Source organism: Mytilus edulis, chromosome 10 (genome assembly GCF_963676685.1).
Source record: "Mytilus edulis chromosome 10, xbMytEdul2.2, whole genome shotgun sequence".
Lineage (NCBI taxonomy): Eukaryota > Metazoa > Mollusca > Bivalvia > Mytilida > Mytilidae > Mytilus > Mytilus edulis.
Genome location: NC_092353.1, coordinates 26,062,450 through 26,087,932, shown reverse-complemented (window position 1 = coordinate 26,087,932; position 25,483 = coordinate 26,062,450). Strand labels below are relative to the sequence as shown.

Genomic DNA, 25,483 nt, shown 5'->3' with positions numbered 1-25,483 from the left:
TTATTGAAGACAGGGAAGGCACCAGGCATTCATTCCATCCACACAGAGATGTTAAAGGCAGACCTAGATACATCATCTAAAGTACTCCACAATCTTTTCCTTGTCATCTGGAAAGAAGGGGACATTCCATCAGACTTGAACAAAGGTCTGATTGTGAAATTACCAAAAAAGCCAATCTACACAACTGTGACAACTGGAGAGGGATTACATTACTTTCTGTCCCTAGTAAGGTATTTTGCAAAATTCTTCTCAAAAGAATTGATAAAAAAATGAATAGAATATAAGGGTTAACTGTAGAGGTAAATGGGAAAATGGTTTAAAAAACAACAAAAAGACAATTTCAAACGGTCACGACTTGAACACGGTGAAATAATGCAAAAGGGTCTTCGGTAACTATTGTAAGACTACACTAGGATAACCAGCTTTTGATTTAACTACTGGGTCAAATTAAACCATACTTGGTCTTAATCATTATTGGGATATATAATGCTATTTATTATGATTTAAACTTAATTTACATGATTTCCAAAACCATATAGATACAGGAGAGTGACACAGGCTCTCTAGAACCTCTAGTTATGATATTCCAGTGATATAAATTTTCTGCTTTTAAGATTGTAAGTATTTGTATGATATTCCAGTACTGGTTCAACCATGCACTGCACATAGAGGTTTTTTGCAAAATGAGAATTGACCTTGGAGGCTCATAAAAATTAATTTACTTTCATTATATTTGCATGCTTTTTTATTTTTATATATTAGTATTTGCATGAAGCTGCATGATTTGTTCTATGATAGTTGGTTACAGAGCTCACCAGAGCTCATATTTTGTTTGTTACTATGTATAATTATATATGCCGACCTTTAATAAAATGTTCTTACTTACGGTTGCTTACTTTGTATTTGTTCCTTCTATTTCAGTGCTTTTTGCGTTTTAACTGCGTATACGTGTGTTTCTTAATCTGCTGTGAGTGCTAGCTCGTAACATGAAATCATGATTTCATATTGTAGTCTTTTTTTGGGGGTATATACATATCTAACAACTGTCGAAATCTATGCCGTATGTTTCATAGATAGAAGAAGATGTGGTGTGTGTGCCAATCAGACAACTCTCCTTCAAGTCACAATTTGTAAAAGTAAACCATTATAGGACAATGTACGGCCTTCAACACGATGATTCATGATATACTTTGCTTTGATTATGTAGTTCTTGTGTGCTTGGTACCGTAGGTTTGCTTTGCTTTAAACGAGCATGTTTAAAACGCTTTGTTTTTATTTAAGAATTGAATGCTTCTTTTTTTAACTTCATTGGGGTGTAAAAGCGTTGACCGAAGTACATTTTGCATGAAGCGCGGAAGCGCTTCATACTAAAAATGTGCGCACGGTCAACGCTTTTACAACCCTATGAAGTTACAAAAAGAAGCATTCAATACTTATAATTACATTTTTTTTTAGCAATGATCATGAAAAAACGAATTTTATTATTGTTTTATTTAATTCACCTGTGCACTTTATTTAAGAATTGAATGCTTCTTTTTGTAAATTTATTGGGGTGTAAAAGCGTTGACCGAAGTACATTTTGTATGAAGCGCGGAAGCGTTCATTCTAAAAATGTACGCACGGTCAACGCTTTTACAACCCTATAAAGTTACAAAAAGAAGCATTCAATACTTATAATTACATTTTTTAGCTATGATCATGAAAACACGAATTTTATATATTTTATTATTTAATTCACCTGTGCACTTTATTGTTGGAGCACGTGTTATCATGAGTGAAAAGTTGTATTGAGCAATGCAACTGCTTACGGAATAACACGTGATGTGCAGTTAGCCAATCAGAATAAAATATTATAATGAAACATACATCTAATGTAAATAATTACATTAGATGTCTGTTTCATTACAATACGTTATTCTGATTGGCTAACTGCACACCATGTGTTATTCCTTAAGCATGCAGTTGTATCACTCAATAAAACTTCTCATTCATGATGACACGAGGTCCCACAATAAAGTGCACAGGTAAATGAAATAAAAACTTGATAAAAGGCGTGTTTTCATGATCCTATAGGTAAAAATGTAATTATAAGTATTGAATGCTTTTTTTGTAACTTTATAGGGTTGTAAAAGCGTTGACCGTGTGCACATTTTAAGTATGAAGCGCTTCCGCGCTTCATACAAAATGTACTTCGGTCAACGCTTTTACACCCCAATAAATTTACAAAAAAGAGCATTCAATTCTTAATTATTGTGCGACCACGTGTTATCATGAATGAAAAGTTTTATTGAGCAATGCAGTTGCTTACGGAATAACACGTGATGTGCAGTTAGCCAATCAGATGATAAAGTATCATAATGAAACATACATTTAATGTAATTATTGATAATTAATTGGAGAATAAAAATGGGCAATGTGTCAAAGAGACAACAACCCGACCAAAGAGTAAAAATACAGTCGATAGCCACTAATGGGTCTTCAACATAGCTAGAAAATCCCGCAACAGGAGGTGAAATTCAGCTAGCCCCTAAACCAGCGAAAAATTGATGTCATACTAAACTTTGGTAAACATACAATTCGTAAGGGTTTCGTGGAAACCAGTGTCTCGCCTAGTTTATAAATCTAATAAATGTTTTAAAGATATTTAACTGTATACAGACTGTATGTAATGTTACCATGAAGAAAAACTAAGTCCATATATAAAGTTTTAAAAATTTTAGTGACTGTAAGGTTAACTGACAGAAAAAAAACTAAGTTCATTTATAAATAAAATACAAATAAACAGGATTTTTTTTTTACAAAATTTACTTCTGGAAATCCAGGATAGGTTAAGAAAAAAGATATTAAAATTCGAATAAAAATTTTAACCTTAGAGTAGAGTGAATTTTATGTTAACTGGCAGAAAAACTAAGTCCTTTCACGAGTAAAATACGAAAAAAAATAAAAATTATTATTCTTGTTTTAAAATATACTTCTGGGTATACTATCTTATGATCATAAACAAGCTTCGGTCCAAGTTTGGTAGAAATCCAGGATTGTTTAAGAAAGTTATCAAAATACAAAAACTCTGACCACAGAGTGGATATTCATGGAAGGCGACGACGCTGACGACGGAATGTGGGATCGCTATATATATGTATGGCTTTTTTCGACAAAAGTCAAAGGCTCGACAATAAATGGACTAAAATTTAAAAAAAAAACAAGACTAACAATGGCCAGCTGCTCTATAGAACTTATATAAAAATAAGTTGTGGTATCATTGCCAATGAGACAACACCCCACCCGAGACCAAATGACGAAGAAGTTAGCAACTAAAGGTAACCGTATGGCCCTCAACAATGAACAAAAGCCATACCGCATAGCAATCTTTAAAAAGGCTCAATCGATACAAAGAAAAAAAAATCACTATAAAAAAGACCCATAAAGTACAGATCTGATAGTGCCAGAAGTTACTGAAAGCTAGTTCAAAGTCACTGATGACTTATAAAAAAATCATGTTTCTAAGACAATAATAGATTCGCCTATAACTATGAATGGTTGTATCAATGTGCATATGTATGGGGAAGGGTTTCCACAAACGATCCTATATAATTATAAGAAGATGTGGTATGATTGCCCTACTGGCCATGCATCCCAAGACATCCCTCCACCAGAGACCCAATGACATTGGAGGTTAGCAACTATATTTAAAGGCACAGTCTTCAACAATGATTAAAACTCAAACAACACAGAAAGCATGATAAAACGCTATACGAAATGACAAATGTAAAAAAAAATCAAACGAGAAACCTTACGTCCAGATTGATGTATAAAAAAAAAACAAAAGCAAGAATTTGTATACAAATCGTTGATCTGTCACAAATATGATAAACAACAACAAACGACAACCACTGAATTACATGATCCTGACCTGGGACATGCACATGATACAGAATGTAGCGTGTTTAAACATGTTTGCGGGTGCGCCAACCTCCCCCTAACCTAGAACATGATTTAACAGCACTGCATAAGAAAAAAAAATATATAGTTGAAATGGGCTGAACTCGTAAGATCGATACGCAGCCAAAAAAAAAATAAAAAAAAATAAATAACGCAAACAAACCAAAAACATAGAGGTTACAAAGAATTTATCTATGTAAGGGTACATTGTAGTTACTGAAACTACTTTAAAGCAAACAACAACTAATTAAAAACCAAAATTACAATCAGTACAAACCAACTTTCATCGGATTTAGCGTAAAAATTTCATAAACAGTCAGAGAAAATTGTTTTGGACTTTTAGTTGTAATTGCAGATTTTTTTGTAGTCATTAATAGTGTCACCCCAATAAGCAGTTCATTGTAAAATGGGCACGAATATGCAATCCAAACAAAATTTAGCTAATCTAATCTATGTACATTAGGGACGACATCAAAAGATCGATGTAGGATAAAAAACTGAAATCAAATAGTTTGGGGGGGGGGGGGGTTAAAATTCTGCAAGTTTTGTATATCTAAAATCGATTTTTACATATATCCCTATTGGTAAATCAATTTTCCCCAAATTAAGTTAAGAGGGTTGGGGGGGGGGGGGGGGGGGGGGGGGTCAGTGAAAAAACTATGTGAATTAAGTTTTTTTATCCTACATTGAACTTTTGATGTAGTCCCTTAATAATCACTTAAATTAGATTTAACGGTAAAAAGAAAAGAATGAATACTTCTTAGAACAGAAACGTCATGCCCCTCCAACGTATCAAATTTTTTCCTCAACTCCTCAACTTTGTTTATCGTTTATATATCACTGGTGGTAAGCGGATGGTCGTAACTAAAAGTTACGACCATCTGAATATGGGAGACAACTCTAGGGATAAGTTTTTCTTTTCCGATTTTCGTGTAGTAAAAGGTTCATTTGAGTCAAAACGCTTGTCTCATAAACACATATCGTGAGTGTGTTGTTATTGAAACCAAATTTGACACATGAAATCATTCCAATTTTCGTAAAATAGTCATTCAAAAATTCGAGCGTGATGGTCGTAACTTTAATTTGTGATGGTCGTAATGTCAAGTATAGTATTTTGGATGATGGTCGTAACCGACACAAGATGGTCGTAACTTTGAAAGATGACCGTAACTCAAGTATTTAGACGAACTTTTATCAAGCTATTCTAAAAGTACTGTGCACATGCATAACCATGTTAATAAACTCAGTTGTTATATAAAGTTTACTACAAAAAATATTATTTCATTTGTTACTCTGATAATGGTATGCAGAAATTAAGTTAAAGAATTATCAATCATACATTTTTGATATTTTCCAAACGACCATCATTTAGGAGAAACAGGGAAAACTAATCAACTCGCATTAAGCCAAATAGTATGTTAGGGTTGAGTATTAATATATTTTTACTGTACGTTAAGGCATAAAATTGTTGAATATTTGCATTCAAATTTTTTTTATTTACGACTTTTTATTTCCTGCAATCATGTCGGCAGATGAAATTATTAAACGTACAATTTTGAACAATCTTCTTTAATTTTTGATCAGCTATTTCAGTTTTTATAAACCATTGGCTTTCAAATATTCGGCTTTTGGTGAATCATGATTAATGAAAATCCACAAATGCCTGGTGTTTTTATCGTGTTGTCTTTATTTTTTATCGATTACATGACGATCTTGCGATATACCATTGATAATTATTCTAAGTATTGGTTCATAATAAAAACTTAATCCATGGTGTCGTAATGATCATTGTGTTAACCTAGAAAGTATGAATAAGGTTGAGATATTTTACAATGCTACACGCGTTGAATTTAAGAGTAAGATCAAATATCAGTAGTTTGTAGACAGGATAATATTACAAGGTAGAACTAAATGTACTGCGGCAAATATTACATACATATATGCAGGTATATATTTTACAATGATACACGCTTTGAATTTAAGAGTAAGATCAAATAGTAGTAGTTTATAGCCAGCCTTGTAGCTCAGATAATATTACAGGGTAGAACTAAATGTACTGCGGCAACTATCACATACATATACAGGTTGAAAATAATGTTTATAAATGTTATTTGTTTATATTGTATGAATGTACTGAGATTTAAAAGACCAGCACGCTGAGTTGAAGCATAAAGATCTATCTTTTAAATATTATCCTGACTACAAGCTATGTATGAATACTGTTTGCTGAAGTCCTTTTGCTGAAATTCAAAATGTAAATTGCTAACCCCTTTAATATTCTTTATAAAGAAGTTTAAAGATCCATACTGTGAAGGAATTTTTTTAACTCGTGTAGTAATTTTGACTCTAAATATGCCTCTTCTAGTAGTGGAAAGATGATCCCAAATTGTCAAGCCTGTGCCAGTATCTGATCATAGACTTTGCAATGACAAAATACAGAGTGAATCTACAAAGTTAAGAAAGATTGGCAAAATGTGTTTCTCTTTGGGTAACACCAAGTAATTGTTTACAAAATTCAATGCGTAGTCTTTCTGAAAGAATCTTAGGATAGGCCTGATCTACATTTGTAGTCATAGATTGGTTTTTTTTTTAAAGGGTTGAAATATCCCCAAATTTTAGTACTATATAAGAGAATAGGTTTTATTATATGCTCAAAAACAGGAAGGCTGTTTTTTAAACTTGGATTCAGTGACAGAAAGTCCTTGCATAGCTTATGGTAGGCTTTTAACGCCTTATTATACAATTCTCTCTGAGCGAAGGAAAAAAATTCAGATGCACTAAAAGTTTTTCCTTAATATTTACAATGTTGAGCACAATCAATAAGTCTGTTATTAAAATAAAAATCATGTTTGATATGTCTGCCTGTCTTGTTAAATACAAGCACCTTGGTTTTATTGGGATTAATATTCAAACACCGATCTTAATCCATCAAGTTTACTTTGAAGTCCTTTTGCTGAAGTTGAAAAAATGGCAAGATCATCAGCATATATATAGTAAAGAATAGGCTGGTCGTGGATAAACAACAGCTGGATCAGGGGAACTTTTAACACAATGAGGAACTTCATTTATAAAAATTTTAAACAAATTTGGACTCAAATTGTCTCCCTGTTTTACTCCAACTTTAGTTCTAAAAATATCTCTTACCATACTCTCTAACTATATTTAATAGCTTAAGTTTTAATTCCACCTAGTAGGGACATACTAGCTTTTAAAAAGTTGATCTTTTCAATACATGCAAGATATAAAGAAAATAAATCAGGATACTGTTATTTCATGTGATGTCAAATTTGTTAAAAGCGCCTTTTCTTATTTCGTAACTAAGAATGATCATAACCAGAGCTGTGTGTTAAAATGAATTCTCCACTTTTGAGATATTTATATTGTTTTTAAACTTAACAGCTTATAATTAGTTGCCTCTTGGTTGATTTTATACATTATATTTTAAGTAACAGTGACTGGTCATTTCATTATGTATTGGTTTTTTTTCGATTCGTTCCAATTTTCTTTCCGTTCGCACTTAACAGGTATCCCTCTCTTAACCTCCTTTAGTTTTTATCATTTAGTGAAATCAACTTCACAAATATATCATATAATATATTCATATAACAAAAGACACGTTTAAAACTCTTGACGTGTCTTATTAGGTCCTATTTAATATTGAGTTACGACCATCACAATTTTAAGTTACGACCATCCTGAACAATTTTGTTTTTTTAGTTACGACCATCATGCTCGAATTATTGAATAATCATTTTACGAAAATTGGAATGTTTTTATGTATCAAATTTTGTTTCAATATCAACGCACTGACGATTAGTATGTATGAAACAAGCGGTTTTACTGAAACATTTTTTTACTGCACGACAATCAGAAAAGAAAAATTTATCCCTAGAGTTGTCTCCCATCTTCGGATGGTCGTAACTTTAAGTTACGACCATCCGCTTACCACCAGTGTATATAGCTAAATCTATTTTAAAATTTAAACAAAACTTGAAAATCTAATTAAATGAGTAAGCTATCAAAAATATAAATATATTTATGTTTATATCACCTATATGAACATCAGAGGTATCGGGGTCAACTCGATAGCCAAGTTAATTAAATGGCGTCTAGACTAAATTAAACACGGAAACGAAGCTACATATTATTGAGCCCACATATTTTTATTTTATACTTTTCATAATTTGGTTTGATGTTTAACATGGTTATAAATCAAATATGACAAATCGATGAACATGAATTTGACAGCTAGTAAATGTCATATTAAAAGTAAATAAGCTTTATTTAGAGTCGTTATAAGCAAGCAATTACAAACATAAGCTCTGAAGAGCTTTTAAAACCGACATAACAACAAGTAAAACAAAACATACATATCGAGCCATGCACACAACATTAAACATATAAAGCAAGAGTTCATGCAGCACAAAAGTTCTTTAAGCATCTTATAAGTTCAACACATACTGATACATGCAATTATGAGATAAAACACAAAAGCACAAATAAAATGGTTTACACATAAAAAGCACATTAAAAGCACATAAAGGTTCTAAAATTAGCACAAAGCAGCAGAAGCACTATAGTAAAGATAACAAAATATATTTGCCATGCTGAAAATAAAGCAACAAACCAAAAAATAATGAACCGAGATTAACTGGTTTTGCAGGCAAAGCATTGGCATGAGCTGCCAGACCAAGAATTTATCAAGTTCTTGAATTGATTTAAAGATGATTGCTTACGAAGCTCATATGGAAGCTCATTCCAAAGCCTAGCACCTGCATACCTGAAAGATTGTAGGCCATATGCAGTTGTTCTTACATGTGGTAGATCTGCTGTATTCTGGTATCTGAAAGAGTAAGTGTTTCCTTTAAGTGAATCAAATTATGGAGATATACAGGACAATCTTTATTTATAATTTTAAAAACTTCAATCGCCAAAGATCGCATTCTTCTTATTTTTAACGATGGTAATTTTGATTTGCAGAGTAGATCATGGCTTCATAACTTGCTGAATAGTCTTCATAGATAAACCTTAGTGCTCTCTCATGAATTTTCTCTATCTTTTTTGTATTTACCTCCCCACAACAGTGCCAAACTAGTGGGCAGTAATTAAAGTTGGGCATTATGAAAGAATAATTGTTAATTTTCCGAGTTTAGTCAGGTGTTTACCTAATCTTTTTAAAACATTTAATTGTTTGGATGCTTTTTTACATATTATAGAGACATGTTCATTGAAATTTAGTTTAAAATCTATTGTTACACCTAGAAGTTTAACGTTATCTTCACACTCTATTTCATTACCTTCTAATTTAAATTTTAGGTTTTTGTCTTTAGTTTTTTTACCTACAGCTATTGCTTGAAATTTTTCTGGATTTGCTTTCATTTTATTTATTGAGAACCAGTTTATCAAAATTTTACTTTCATCTTCTAAAGTTTTAATTGATTTATCAAAATCGTTATCTGCGTATGAAAGGGTGTTATCATCTGCATAATTATAGAGTTCACTTTTATGAATAAATAGAAAATGTCATTTAAAAAAATTAAATAATGTTGGCCCTAATATTGACCCTTGTGACACCCCTTTAAACATTGCTTGCCAATAGCTTGAATTGGTACCTACTTTAACACACTGTTTTCTATTAGTTAAATAGCTTTTAAGAGATGAGGCGGAAACACCATTATAGGGTTTTAATTTTAGTAGGAGGAGGTCATGGGGTAGGCAGTCAAAAGCCTTGGACAAGTCCATTAATATAGCTGCTACATATTTATTCTGATCTAAAGCCTTTGTCCAATCTTCAATTATTTTTAATAAAGCGGTTTGGCATCCATATCCTTTTCGAAAAGCTGACAGAAAAATGTGGAAAAATGAATTAAAATATTCAACAAGTTGATTTTCTATAGACCTCTCAAAAAGTTTTGAAATCATGGTTTAGTGTGCATAATTATATGTCTCTGGTCACAGGTGATTCTTGCTTCAATAATCCAAATTTACGGTACATCTGGCCAATGATTTGTATATTACTCAATACTGTATAGGATGTACAAATTCCTACATCATTTGCAATACGGTACATACGGTACCAGAGGGGTTCATTTATAACTTTTGACACTTACCCCATTGTCAGATGACCAATCATGTGACCATTACAAAATAAATAGGAGAAATATTCCGAATAGACTTATGAGCAGGAAAAATGTATTTGGTTGTATTTATTGTTGTTTTATTAAATAATTATTTAGTTGAAAGTTGTGAATTCAACGGTGTTAACTTTACAAAACTCGACAGGTAAGTTGTTTTTCTCTGTTGTGTTTAATTTTATTGTTTTGTCGTCTGCAATGTGTTTTATTTAGTAGATGAAGCTAAGATTTGGTAGTTGTTTGGATATATGGTTATACTGTTTATTTTGTGATTTGATTTCGCAGGACCTGTTGACCGAAACTCAGCTATGACGTTCAACAGAAACAAACATGTGTTTAACATTTTGTATTGGAGTGATTCACTATAAATAAATGAGTACAAAATAATAAAGGAGATGCTGCCATGCATGTGTCAATGTGACAGATAATGATGCACCAGAGATATAATGATGTGTAAACAATTATAGTCACACTTCGGCATTCGACAATGATAGAAACTCATAAAGTATAGTTTACTGTTAGAGACATAAAAGATGTGAAACCATTCAAACAGGAAAACTGACGACCTGATTTATAAGAACAAAATCTAAGAAAAATGAATACTTGTATGACAGTATCAAATGTTAGACGACCACTAGATTACAGTCTTCTGACTTGGGACAGGCATTTAAAGAAAGTGGCAGCTTAAACAAGTTTATAAGAGCTTAACCGTTCCATAATCTGAGACAGTGGTGTTATGGCTTAACTTAAAAGAATAAACTGTTAAAATCAGTTGCCCCAATAGTTGGTAACTAAATAGATTGGTATGAAGCACCAAAAATCAAAGTAACATAAAACAATAAACATAAAGCCCTAAAATAAAAGTATACTCAATATTACTGAAAGTTAGTCCAAATCGTGGAATTAAAACTTACGAAGAAATTATACATGTATATGTTTACTCAGACAAAAGTATCAATCATTACACATTCATTTGGATTTAGTGTAAAGATGTCATAAACAAAAATATGAAAACAGAGTTTTTAAAACATGACATACATAACCATTATTTTGAAAGACTGAACTGTTGTTCTATTTATTCACTTGTCAAATGGATGTAGCCTAAGGTTAACTTCTTAAACTATACTCACTAAAATTTTTCATGTAGGTGTTAATATGTACACATTAACTATGAAAAACTTGAAATCACTTACTATAACATGTTAGAGTACATATGAAGCATGTCTTTAAGTTAGTCAATTTGCTACCTAGTAGTTTGGCAGTTAGTATGTTAGTTATTAGGTTATATAACTGATACATAATATTATACTTGTGTGATTGACCAGGGTTCTCACTAAGACGAGTCCCTGAGTCCTGGACTCACCAATTTCAAAACTGGTGAGTCCAAAGATGCATCAAGATTAAAATATTTGTTATAAACTGAACACACGTATCATCATTTGTTCAAAAATTTAATACTTTGAACACATTTGATAGCTCCATAGATTTTACACATTTATTCTGTGTTCCCCTACTTTCTAAATTAACTCAAATGGTTAAGCTCAGTCACTTGTTTATCATAGAAAAGTGTCAAATATCACTACACAGAGATTTTTTGTTTACACGTGACTTTTAAGTTCCTCATTTCAAGGCGCATTAGAGATATTGTCCCATTTGATAGCAAAAGTTTAAAAGTAACCTGAATTTAATGTCATTTCATTGCTCTATAAGGTCTGGGAGACTAAAACTATAAATTATATTGCAAACAAATTTCTTCTTATTATTGGACTCGCCATGGACAAAAATGACGAGTCTTTGGACTCGCCTTCAAAAATCCTTAGTGAGAACCCTGATTGACAACTGTTATATGTTTCCTTGTTTTCCAAATTCCAATAGGGAACATACTTTTTATAATTGTATAAATAAACCAATTTTTCAAGACGTTTCGGCCATTGGCCTTCTTCAGTTCTTTATTTTTCCTCTCAACTACATGATTGACATTTCTTTTTCCAAGATGTTATATGTTTAACAAAAAATCAAAAACAAGGTGGAGCCTTATAATTTGAATGTCCCAGCCTCCTGAATTTAAAAAAGGGAGCAATTTTAAAAATTGTTGAGCTCTTAATATCTGTACTACTTTGTGTTGCATTTATTCTCTTGTCATTAATGACCTAAAAGTTAATGTTTTTGTCCATTCATTATTATAGCTTTTGAAAAGTAAAACAAACTTAATGTACAAGCTTTTTTATTTTTCATTCTAGTTTTGGTCAATGGAAGTCAGCTTCAGATGATAGAAACACCTCGTACATGATTAAACTATGTAACAGTTTGTCAACGAGTGACAGCATTCCTGGTTGTCATAGTAACACGCACATATGTATGACACGAAAGAATGATCCAAAATTTACCAAACCATTGTCCACTGGTAACTCAACGGAGTCTGGTAAACCGAACAATGCCAAACATAATGTTACTGGAGAAGTTTGGTTTATTGCAGCGGGAGATCCTTGTCCTGACGATCCAACTGAAAACCTTACGTCAATTATAAATTTTAGATGTGGGCTTACAATGGTAAGAAATGTGGGAATCCATAAAAATATCTACTTTGTTTTTATATAACTACAAAATGTACCTTAGCAAAAGCAATATCTGTTCTAAAAATTTATCTTTGGTCCAGTCTTTGACTAATTAATCCAAACAAAATTTGATTTGTCAAGAAGAAATTTACAAAATTTATAGTGTAATTATTAACTGTTGTTTCTGTATGACCATGCCACGACCTTGAAATCTGGTGGACACCTTGCAGTTGATCTGAAAGTTGTTAAGCTCATCTAAATCATAAGTCCCAGAGTTATATATTACTATTTAAGTTAAAAAAAGCATCTTGTTGTAAGAGGAAAACTTTCAAAAACCAAAACACTGCAATCCAATTTAATTTGTAATACTATGTACATTTGATTACTGTTCAGATATTTATATGAAATCAATTTTTACGAAATTAAATACAGAAATAATATATTTCTTTTGAGAATTTCCATAACAGGATGTACTTTATAATGTAATTTTTTTCTTCACAATATTGATTTCTACGCTTTTAATTTAAATATTGCATTTATCAGGTAGCATGTATTACAACTGTTCGTAATTAAAATAGGAAGAAATACTATTTTAAAAATGCTGTACATGTATATTGTAATACCTAAATGTAACATTTCAGGTAGAAGTCTATGTATGCACAATGACATGACAAAGATTTAAATAATAAATCACTTGCTTTTAAAAATTTTCATTGATTTTTCAGATCAATATTACATTAGAAATATTTCAAAGATTTGATTAAATGATTATGAATAGTACATGCAGCATTGTCTGCGCTAAGCACATGAAGCTAAAGTTGCATGCAATTTACGATTGTGTTGATTGCTCTTTGGTATATTTAATTATGCAAATAGAATGAATACATTGGTAACAATCTGCATGTCATTTCAAATCAATTTTTAGAATGTGTTCAGAATCATTGCATTATCTTTACATTTTGAATGTTAAAACTATAGTTCTTTAAGTCAGGAGGTTAAGGTTAAGTTGCCATAATGTTTTCAACCTATCAATTTGTAATCAAAATGTTTACAATGGGCAGGTATAAATTTATTACTTCAAGAAGTAAACAGATTGTAGTTTAAACATATATATTTATTTATAGTGGATTGGGAATCAAGTTTTGCAACTTATATTATTCCCTTTCCACTTTGCGTGTGCGTGTAGCGGCATTAGCCTACTCTTTTTCGAAATCTACACGGGTGTCTTTTACATGCAAGAGATATGGCTCTCTCTTTCTCTCTTAATTAGGGTTAGCCCTTTATCGTCCCCTTCCAATGGACTATCATCGATTCCTAAAGACCATACTTGCAAATGGTGTCAAGGGAGAGCCAAAAATTCAATCCCTGAAATTTTCATCCCTGATTGGGAACTGAACCAGGAACCTTTGTGTTAGTAGTCTGATGCACTAACCACAACATCAAGGCTCTTTGTAGCATCCAAGATTATCTCTTTCTAGTGTTACTAAAGAGGTTATTAAAAATATAAAGAAAATTGCTTTATTTAGAAAAAATGATATAAATATAAAAAGATGTGGTATGAATGCCAATGTGACAACACTCCATCCAAGTCACAATAGCACAAAGTAAACCATTATAGGTTAAAGTAAGGCCTTCAACACATGGCCTTGGTTCACACCGAACAGCAAGCTATAAATGGCCCCAAAAATGACTTGTAAAACCATGCAAACAGGAAATCCAACGGTATAATCTACATAAAAAATAGAGAAACACTTATGAACCACATCAACAAATGACATCCACTGAACAACAGGTTCCTGACAAATGCAGCAGGTTTAAATGTTTTAGTCCACATCATTAAGAGTCTCTAATTTATCATGTTGAATTACTGTGATACATAGTTGTTCTGATGTTTTTACAGGGATCTCCAGTGTTTATAGAATATTCCTCATGTACAAGTTACTTTGAGTGGCAGACTGTGTTTGTTTGTAAGGATGTCCTTAAAACAGCTGTAAAGGAAGTTCCATGTTATGTTTATGATGATGACAATGAGAAATATGACTTGACACAGCTTATAAAACCAGAGAGTGGCTATCTGGTGGATTCTACTGAAGGATGGGACTTCTATATAAACGTCTGTCGCGATATCACTGCTGGTACTGTACTAAATATTATACTTTAATACATTGAACATGTTAAACAAAAGTTTTCTTGGAAGGTAATGGTGTAACATTAAGGAAATTCAATTTGAAGAAATCATCCAGATATGAAATTCAAATGTCCCTTATTCTAACACATTTCAATTGTTGTATTCCATAAAAATTCTGATGAAATTGACAAATCTTTTTTATACCCATCTGACCCACAAATAAGTAAATTCAAGAAAGAATAGGAAATATTTTATAACCTCATGCCAAGCTTTCTGACTGATATAATCATGATAAAGCCTTTTTTATGGGAGGATCAGAGATGTAATATTTTGTGGATACAATGTATAAATTCTTCAATTCATTGTTATACTTATTTCAAATGTGTTGAAATGATGGAATAAATAGATCAAATTGAAGTACATGTAATCATTGTAAAGTTATATAGTATATATTGGTAGTTGCACTTAAACAAGTTATGATAAATTAGTGTTTTATTTTTACAATTTGGGGATTTTTCTTTTCAGGAGCAGCAACAGCCAAATGCCCAAAAGGATCAGGTGCATGTCGTATCCATGGAGATACAGTGAATGACATGGGTCAGCCAGACCAAAAATTAAAAAGAAACATTAATGGAAATCTAGAATTACGTTATTCATCTAAACAGAATGTGACAGGATGTACAGTACACCCTTCTACTGCCATAGAATTTATATGTCCTAAACAGGGAGGGGTAAGATACATTTGTTTAGATTGTTGTAAAGGGAGAGCATCCAGTTTAAGAGTAGATACTTCTTACCATTAACATACTCAGGGTATTAATGATATTCAATGATTTAATGAAAATGAGAGCTCCTTAATATATTGCTTATAGAAAAATGTAATCCCACGTTTTGAAATGTATAATCTTAATCTTCTGAAAACCAGTATTGTCAATAAAATGAAAAATATTTTCAATTATTTAAGATCACAGCAAAAGTCACCATTACTGTTCAAAAATATTCTGATTTCCAAATAAGTGTTATTTCCCAGTTTTAAACAGGTACTAAATTCAATTGAAAACATGTTAACTGAACTGAATGAATGTAACAATTAATATTTCACAAGAACTAAAAATATTTTATTTTTTTCCAGAGTAAAGATCCTGTTTTGATCTCTGATTTCAACTGCCAGTATAAAATTGAATGGTATACAGAACATGCATGCAAAGAGTCTTTTATAACCAGTAAAACTTGTAGAATTACACAGGAGGATAGAAATATAGATATTAACCTTTCACCTCTGACCCATGACAAAGGTAATTTTTTCATGGTTAATTTGATAGCCAAAGGATTCTTTTTATTCTGGATGGAGGAGTCTTTTCTCAACTATTATTACTTACAGTACAATGTTGGCAATTTAAAATAGAGGTTTAAATAGTTATCCTAGGTACCAGGCTTATAATTTTATACGCCAGATGTGTGTTTTGTCTTTATAAGACTCACCAGAGACGCTCAGATCAAAATAGTTAGAAAGCCAAACAAGTATAAAGTTGAAGTACATTGATCACAAAATCATGTATGAAAATCTATTATTTTCTCAATCATTAAGGCTTGTTTGTATTATTTTGCAGCAAATAACCATCCATATGAAGCCACAGCAATGCCAAAAAATCAGTATTGGATTAATGTTTGTGAAGATATAGGGATTCAGTGTCCAGATAGTGATCATGTTAAAGGTGTGGCTGCTTGCCAGACTTATTTTGAATCAACAGAGGCACATGTGATAGGAAAGACGGATAAAATGTTGTTAAGGTAAGCATTAGCAGGTGTTAAAGATTTTGGTTAAGGTATCTTACCATGAAATTTTGAACTTGTTGTCATACAGTACGCCCAAGGAGTTTGTAATCCCAAACTCCATACTCCGATATTTTTCCTGGTGTAACACCAGGAAACTCCGACATCCCTCCCAAAATTCTCGGAGAAATTTGGGAGTATTTCCTCCGACTTCCGCGTAAATCCGCTACCTTTTGTTTATTGTATTAGCGACATCTCTCCCAGTCTGGTGTGACGCGGTGTGACACCAGGTAATTAATTTCCCTAATCCGTCTGATCTATGCCGGCACGCGACAGTCAAGGTATGTGAGATTTCTAATGTAATTAAACAATTGTATTTCCTGTCTATTGATTATCAGGTTATATCTGATTGCTTGAAACAAATGAAAGATTAAAATAAAAAGCAAAACATTGTTGTTAATTCTTTCAATTACACTGTACATTTTAATCAAGTTTTTAAACAACTTTATTTGATTTTGACTTCCGTTTTTTTTATCAGTTAATAAATATTTAATTTACTAAAAGAGATATAATTGTGCAACAATAAACGGAGACTAACGCTGAATAAATGAGGGCAGTTTAAAGAAAAATTACACGTCTCAAAGTTTTTTATACTACAAGTAAAAAAGAAAATATTATTCACTATCTGTTATGCTAATAATTCTCTATCTGTTATGCTAATAATTCTACGCCATTTCCATTTTACGATTACAAAATAAAAGTTTTAAAATCCAAAACGTTGTTGTTAATGCTTTCAATTGCATTAAAGTTTTATAAAAAAAATCTATACTTGATTATGACCTCGTTTTTTATTTATCGGCAATTGATATAACTTACGAAAAGAGACATACTTGCGTGAAAATAAACGGAAACTAACGCTGAAGGTATAAAATGTGAGCAGTGAGTTTAAAGAAAATTACGTGTCTTAAAACTTGTATATGCAAGTAAAAAAGAAAATACTATTCACCATTCGTTATGCTTAATAAGTCTACGGCATTTTCTCTTCACGATTAGCATTACTTTAGGATATAATACATTTCGGCTACAACAGGAATACTTCTATAGCTGCATCAACTCGTCGTTGCATAATATTCATTTACGCACAATGAATGTAAACTTTTGTGTTGTATTTTAATAGAACAGTGATCTTTAAATATTTTTAAAACAATTAATTGCCGTGGGAAGACGACACGCATCTCAGTGATCAACAGTGCGTGGTTGAACTTGAACTTGACTTCGCTCACAATATTGAATGCTAAAAATAGTGACATCAATTTTGTCCACGAGATTTTTATTTGGCGGGAAATAGTATCATGTAACAGTAAACTCAGGTGACCTTTCTGGATAACCGTGGGAAAATTCATTGAAGGTTTAAACTTGCTTTGTAATCAGATTGACATTTGTGTGCGTTAAGATTGAGGCTCTAGAAGGTCCTTTTACAATTGATTAACCGGATTCTAAATTTTATTCCTTTTCTGAATAAACGAACATCAGCCTTTTATTTATACGTTTCTCAGTCAACAGAGGACATAAACCTGGACATCATTTATACTTCCATAGTCAACACTATACATTAATGGTAGATGAAAACAGGATGCATGTCGTTCAGTTCCTGAGGGGCGTTGGTAGAGATCCTCTGTGAAAATGTGTCGATCGTAAAAATCCGATCCACATTTTTTTTTACATATTTCTTTCTTGTACGATATGATTTCATTTTAATATTCTATAGTATAAATTGTTGAAATACTTCTTTTTATATTTCGCCGAGGACTTTTAACGAGCAGTAAAATACGGATTGCGCCAATCCAATTTTATTTTAAATAATAAAAGATCAATAACAGATCATAACAGATAAAAAACACATGATTTTATTTCTTCATATAATTAAATAAGGTTGTGATTATTGTGTTGTGTCTGGGCGGGGAATTATCTCAGTATTTATGAATATAGGGCTGCCACATTGCATACAAAACTATTTGTCACTTTACAGTTTCTTTTTTTAAATTCAAATATTTCAAGTCGGTAATCTACCGAGGTAGTGAAACATAATATTTTACATTTCAAAATAAATTGAAAGTAACAGAGTTCACTTTTGTTGGTCCGATAAATTAACTCTAGGGTTTGATTTAGATTGGACAAATTACTGTAAAAACATCATTTTGTGTTAAGCCAGTTGATATTAATTATATAATATTGAACTATTAATGAACCGGATATTGCTCACTGAGTAGGTCATAAAAGGTTCTAATTGTGGTAAAATCATCTTTGTTGAAACTTTGTTGAAAAAACAAAAATTATGACCTGATCGGACTATAATGAAAATACTAAATAAGTGTTTTATTCGTATTTTTATACGTTTTTAAGTTTTATTTCATATGACAATGACATGGGCATATACATACAAGAATAATTATCTTATTTTAAATAAAATAGTCACACTTTTATCTGACAATGAATGGACATTTAAATAACGTATTTTAAAGCACACAGGTGCAATCAAGATCGATTAAATGTACAAAGGTAATAAATCTGGCTAATCCGATTATGTTGTCACGCGTCATTAATTTTCAGTTCATCCGATGGGCAATAAACCAATTAACAGCCACGCGGTGTTGGGAGAGAATCTTTGGAGGAAATTGGGAGTAGAATCCGTGATTCGCGGTGTCACACCGCTACACTCGGAAATCGGTGATAAAAGTTCGCGATTACAAACTCTCTGGGCGTACTGTATATGTTTGGAGTACTAGTATTGTACTCAGACTCACTAATCACTCAATCAAATACTTGATTTGGTATTTTGAGCACAACTTTTAAATTCTGAGTTCTGAGTAAAGTTTTATGACTTTTCGCCCTCAGCATATTAATTTAAAATTTAGTACATGTGTTCACTATGAGGGAAATAATACACCTTATCGCTATTCCCGGCTGACCCGTCCGCTTGAACTTTTGACGTCAACAACAATCACTTTTCCATTGTGGCGTCAGACATTTTGTTTTATGACGTCAAAATTTTACGGGAACCTGTGTGATTTCCAGCAATGGCGGACAAATAGCGATAAGGTGTATTCAAATTTATATCAAACTACGATTTTGACTGTTTCAGAGTTCACTAAATATAGACAAATAATAACATGATTGGGGCATTCTATAGACAAATGATAACATGAGTGGGGCATTCTATAGACAAATGATAACATGAGTGGGGCATTCTATAGACAAATGATAACATGAGTGGGGCATTCTATAGACAAATGATAACATGAGTGGGGCATTCTATAGACAAATAATAACATGAGTGGGGCATTCTATAGACAAATAATAACATGAGTGGGGCATTCTATAGACACAAATTCTTTTAGTAACAATATTCGATTTAGTACCCAAATATATTTAAATACAGAAATAAATTAAGGAGTAAATAGCTAAGAATATTTATTATCAAATCTTTTCTTACAAGATTTTTCTTTTCTGTAGGTATGCGGATGGAGACTTGACCTTGACCTACAGAGGTGGTGAAACATGTAATCATTCTCATTTCAAGAGGGCAACTGTCATTAACTTCATATGCAATGCAGCAGCAGGTATATCAATGAACTTATGGTTTTATCCTTTATTTAAATACAGTGATGCATGGTAGTAATTTAGATAGAACTTAAAAAAAGGGATGTGTGTCATGAGACAACAATGTCTTTAAAAGTTACACATTTTTTATATTCTGTTCATTTCCCAATTTACCTTTAATTCTTGACCAGTTGTCTTGTAATGATCTGGATACAAATTGTGATCTGTGATAATTTATGTTTGATTGGTAGTGAATGACAGCATTGTAAGAATGACATCTTTTAATTGACTACTCTCAGATATGTATTGGCAATTAAATATGTAAATTGTATTGTTGAATTTCAATAATTTCTACATTAGTTGACTCCCATCTTGTGTTTATGTATGATATCTTTTTTAAACTGAAGCATATTATTGAAAACTTTCAAGCAACTGTTATCTTTGTTTGAATATCTGTCAATGAGAAAAATATTAGAAGTGATGGAAAAAAAGAAAATCCATATCTAAAGAATAGTAACAGCTTTTAGTTTTAAGTCTGCATGTAATATGTTTTGTCCAAATGCACAAAAAATCCACTTGATGACATAAACACCCTCTGGAAAGTTACAAAACAACATTTTGATTTTGGGGGATTTTATTTAAGAAGTTAAAAATTTTGTAGATGAAGTAACTAACTGTGAATTCCCTTATACATGAATTCATGGGATACCAAATTTTGTGGATTTTGCTGATATAGGTAGTATCAACAGAGTACAAATAATTATTTGCAAAACCATGAAGTCAAATATTCACAAAAAAGCAATTGTTCATCAATCCAGGAAAATTGGTACCAGAACTTGACCTTTTTGATACTGCGTTAAGCAGTTATCAAAGATTTTGGTTATATTTAAAAGTAACTATTTAAAGTAAAATACCTTAATTAATGTTTTATAGATCATAATGGAAGTGGATGGCCTAAGTTTGATTATGAATATGAGTGTACATACTACTTCAAGTGGGAAACAAAGTATGCTTGTTTAAATCACCCTGTGGATGCTGAGTGCCGTGTCAACTACAATGGGAAGAGATTTGACCTTTCACCTTTAGTCAGACACTCTGGTCTGTATATGCCAAAAAGATTTTATTTATTTGGACTTGAGGTCTAAGATAAAAGCAATATTGAAAGTATGTGGGGTATACATATATAAGACAGAAAGCCAAGAACATAAAAAATAAACTACATCTAGGAAACACATACTCTTTAACATAATAGAAAACTGTCTTTATCATATGTCAAGCTCTTGATAGTTATGACTTATTTTAAAAATGACTATTTAAAATATCTGCTTTTTAAACATTAACAAACAATAACAAGAATGTTCTGTTTTTCTTAAGTTTTGGAAGAGACCAGTATTATCTGTATTTAACACACAAAACTCAAACCTTTTATTCAAAGTCCATAGATGACCTTTTTGTATAAGGGGTAAAATGATTGAACATATTCAGACATTTTAGTTTAAATGAAGGGAAAGGCTATACTTTAGTTACAATAACTTGTCCAATTTATTTGTTTGACATTATAACAATGAAATGTAATAAGCTTATCTTTTTTTATATAGGTATGAATTGGGAAGTTTTGGATGTGGATAGAAACAATAAAAAGAACAGATATTTTATTAACATGTGTAATGATTTGTTATTGACCGGTGATGCTGCAAGATGTCATCCAGATACTTCTGTGTGTTTGATAGGTTAGTACTTGTTACATTTGATTAAATAGTGAGCAATAGTTCTACTAATAAAATTGGGAACGGAAATGGGGAATGTGTCAAAGCGACAACAACCCGACCATAGAGCAGACAACAGCCGAAGGTCACCAATGGGTAACTCTTTATTCAATAGGTTTAGTGTTTTTTATATGTTTGATTATAAATAAATGTAATAATAGATAACAAATTCTTTATTATATACCTCTGATGTGCAGTGCATTATATATAGCACAATAATTTAAAAGAGATTGGAAGTATACAACCGCCTTCTCTGCTAAGAAGGTGGCATTTAGGAGTAAGAGCAAACACTGGTTAGCATGGGTGACATGTTTTCCTGTGTTGTGAGTTAGAATGTTAAAAATCTGGCTCAGCATGTTGCTCTTATACAAAGCAGGATTAATATTCATATTACATTTATGTATTGTCTTCTATGAAATGCATAAAAATTTAAGCAGCCACCCATCCATCATCATTTGAATTATACATCAATGAGACAGCAATTAGTTTATTATTTATTTCTTAATGTTATACTTTCCTTATAGTATTGGACTTTCTTTACAATTCAACATCACACATGTATTAAATCTATGATTATGTATTATAGTAAATTTTCTTTTTAGATGATAAGAGTAATGTACACAACCTTGGATCTTATACACAGAACCCTGCCTATGATAATTCTACTGGAACTGATTTACTGCAGATAACATTTACAAATGGTGATCCATGCCAGGCTGGGAATAAAAAGAAGAAGTCAATTGTCACTTTTGTGTGTAAACCAGGTAAGACACTGGTACCCTGTTTATGATAATTCTACTTGGACCGATTTACTTCAGGTAGAATTTATTAATGAATATGAGGAAGAGTTCAATTGTCACATTTTGAAAATAAGATAAAATGCTGGTACCTGGTAATTGACCATTCAACTTACCAGCAGATGACATTACTTTAAATAACAATTGCTTATGGTCTCCAGTACATTACTGGTAATGTCATTAAGAATATGAATAAATTATGTTTGGAATACACCTGTAAGATAGTAAACAGTTTAAAAAAAAATACACACACAAAAAACCAAAAAGTTGTCAATTTTGAAAAACAACACTTTTGTTAAGGAATATTACTAATTAGGGGTTTCATCCCTAATTCCTGAGAAATATATGCTGAATCTCATATTCCTGTGAAAGAATGTGACTGTTCCCACATCACGATGGAATTAAAAATACAGAATTCCCATTGATTTCAGTGTTTTCCGTAGGCTATTTAAGCATAGCGGTACCGCTACGCATCAATTTCGACCGCCATGCTTTCATCATTGCCGCTATGCATCCCGCTATGTGTGAAAATCGTAGCTGTGTAAAATCTTTATTATCGATATTTTGAAAGTGAAGTGACAAGTAACAAATATCCACAGGCGATTGTTAAAAGCTCATCCGACTGATGATTGGATGCATCACGTAGCGCGTGCTGGGGTTTTACAATCTTCTTAATTAGTTTGTTATACTTCTAGACTTCAGTTATATAATAGAAGTTGCCAGATAGCATAAATAAAAAGTCGAATTAATCTCCAATGCTCAAGTACTTTCTGTGAAGAAAAAAATAATAATTTTTTTTTTAACCTTTTCTGTAAATTGACTTTTACCTGTGTTGTGGCTACCTTTTAAAACAGGTTTTTGACATAGTTGTTTAACAGGGATCTTTAAAATGTATAATTTTGGTCAGGTTAGTTTACAAAAATTAACGTAATTTCACCGAGAATAAACAACGTATATTTTTTTTTAATAATTTTTGCAGTTACTTCAACAGTTTACAGAAGGTCATAGAACATTGATGAACTATTTTTTGATTGGTCATAACAAAAAGATATTTTTAGATTAGTCACGGTTGATTGATTTTATCAAAGAATACACATCACCGGGCCGAGTAAAAGACGGTCTTTATATATGCATAATTTATAAGATTTGATAATTTACGGAATAACTGTTTTTTTTTAATAAACTTGTGTTGTTCTATTTTTATTTCAATGGGTCACAACCTAATTAGCGGCCCCATTTACCGTTTTTAAACAAGTGTTCACAAGTGGGGCTAAATTTCTTTCACTTATTTTGCAATTATGAATCGTTATAAATAAATCAAAGAGGGGTGTATTGAAATCGATAGTTAATTTTCATGAAATAAAATGTCAGCTTTACCTTAGCTTCCAAATAGGTAATTGCCAAAAATGTCATCCGTCGTATGTCAGGTATAAGTAAGTGACGACTTCTGTAATGAACACAAATATACTTTATTTTATTATTTCCCGTATTAAAAATGCATGAAGTAATGATGACACTCAAAGTTGTATTTAACAACTTGCTGTTGATGATGAAACCATTCTATCTGCAAATTTCGAAGAACAATCATCATTTCAACAACCATGTCAAAGCAACCATCAAAGAAACGTCGTATTACTGGCCCGACTTTTCTGACAAGTTGATTAGAGAAGTCTACTCCTTTGTCAAATTGTAGTCAGACAGATCATGAAAATCATCACCTTGAGCAAAGCCCTGAAGTTGAAATTCAACCTTCTCCAGTTTGAACAGAGTGAAAACACCCTTGAGACACAGACTATGCCAAAAAGTGCTGAATAATGCATATATCAGTTGAAGGACCAAAGGAGGAAGCTTTTGATTTTGACAAATGTGTGGTGACCTTTGGAAAGTTAAAACAGAGGAAAATATCCACAAAATAATGTGTACTTGGCTTTTAATATATACATTATGTAGTGTAAATAGTTCTGAAAAAAAGAAGCGTCACACGCCGCGTTGCAAGTTAACCATGGACCCACCATGCATAAGAAATTTCCTAGGGAAGACACTGGATTTAGCTGGCTATTTCTGAATTTTTGGAAATTGGTTATTTTTTTCAGGTGATTTAGAAAGTGGACCTGTATTTATTCGTAGCTCATTAGATGAGTGTATATATGAATTTGAATGGTATACCGCGTCAGCTTGTATACTGTTACATTCCACAGGGGACCAGTGTAGAGTTTTTGACAAACAAGCAGGTAAAGAAATAGTGCATAAAAAAAAATAGATATGTGATTCACAAGAACAGTTCAAATTATATACTTTGGGAAAATTTTGTTTCTGAATTCATTATTGATTTTATATTCTTAACATATGAAAAACACTTTAAGGAATTTAGTGAGGAGAAATTTCTATATATGTCTAAGCAGTTTCAAGATGGCTTACGATCACAGCAAAATACACAGTCTTTGATAGAATCATAATTTGAATGATGAAAGTTCATACTATACCACTTCATTATCAATTACGTCATTTATGTGCGCCTTAATGAAATCATTTACCAGATAGAGGGGATTGTATGTATACCTGCACTATTTAAGTTCATCAAGCGTGTTCGTGATTGTCACTATGCAGGTTAATCAGCTTGGAATAATTATTGTTCCATAGGTATTTAATCACAATTCCCTAATTACAGCGACACTGATAATCAATTATAGAAATTTTATTTACCAAACAATTCATGCAATATAGCATCATATTTTTTCAACCCCTTACTCACCTTGGGAAGGAAATGATAAAAGCACGAATGATGTTCACT

At 31.8% G+C, this 25,483-nt stretch overlaps 1 protein-coding gene across 1 annotated transcript in view; it reads left to right on the top strand.

Moving 5' to 3' along the window:
- Window positions 1–10,072: 10,072 nt before the first annotated feature.
- LOC139492086 (cation-independent mannose-6-phosphate receptor-like) overlaps window positions 10,073–25,483 on the top strand; it is a 57,624-nt gene continuing 42,213 nt past the window's right edge. Inside the window, exons 1-11 of the mRNA XM_071280225.1 lie at window positions 10,073–10,221; window positions 12,314–12,623; window positions 14,529–14,763; window positions 15,282–15,487; window positions 15,889–16,051; window positions 16,367–16,547; window positions 20,043–20,149; window positions 21,063–21,227; window positions 21,728–21,859; window positions 22,498–22,659; window positions 24,786–24,923. Of these exons, the coding sequence (XP_071136326.1) occupies window positions 10,130–10,221; window positions 12,314–12,623; window positions 14,529–14,763; window positions 15,282–15,487; window positions 15,889–16,051; window positions 16,367–16,547; window positions 20,043–20,149; window positions 21,063–21,227; window positions 21,728–21,859; window positions 22,498–22,659; window positions 24,786–24,923 (1,891 nt within the window). The 5' untranslated portion in view covers window positions 10,073–10,129. The remainder of the gene's footprint in view (window positions 10,222–12,313; window positions 12,624–14,528; window positions 14,764–15,281; window positions 15,488–15,888; window positions 16,052–16,366; window positions 16,548–20,042; window positions 20,150–21,062; window positions 21,228–21,727; window positions 21,860–22,497; window positions 22,660–24,785; window positions 24,924–25,483) is intronic.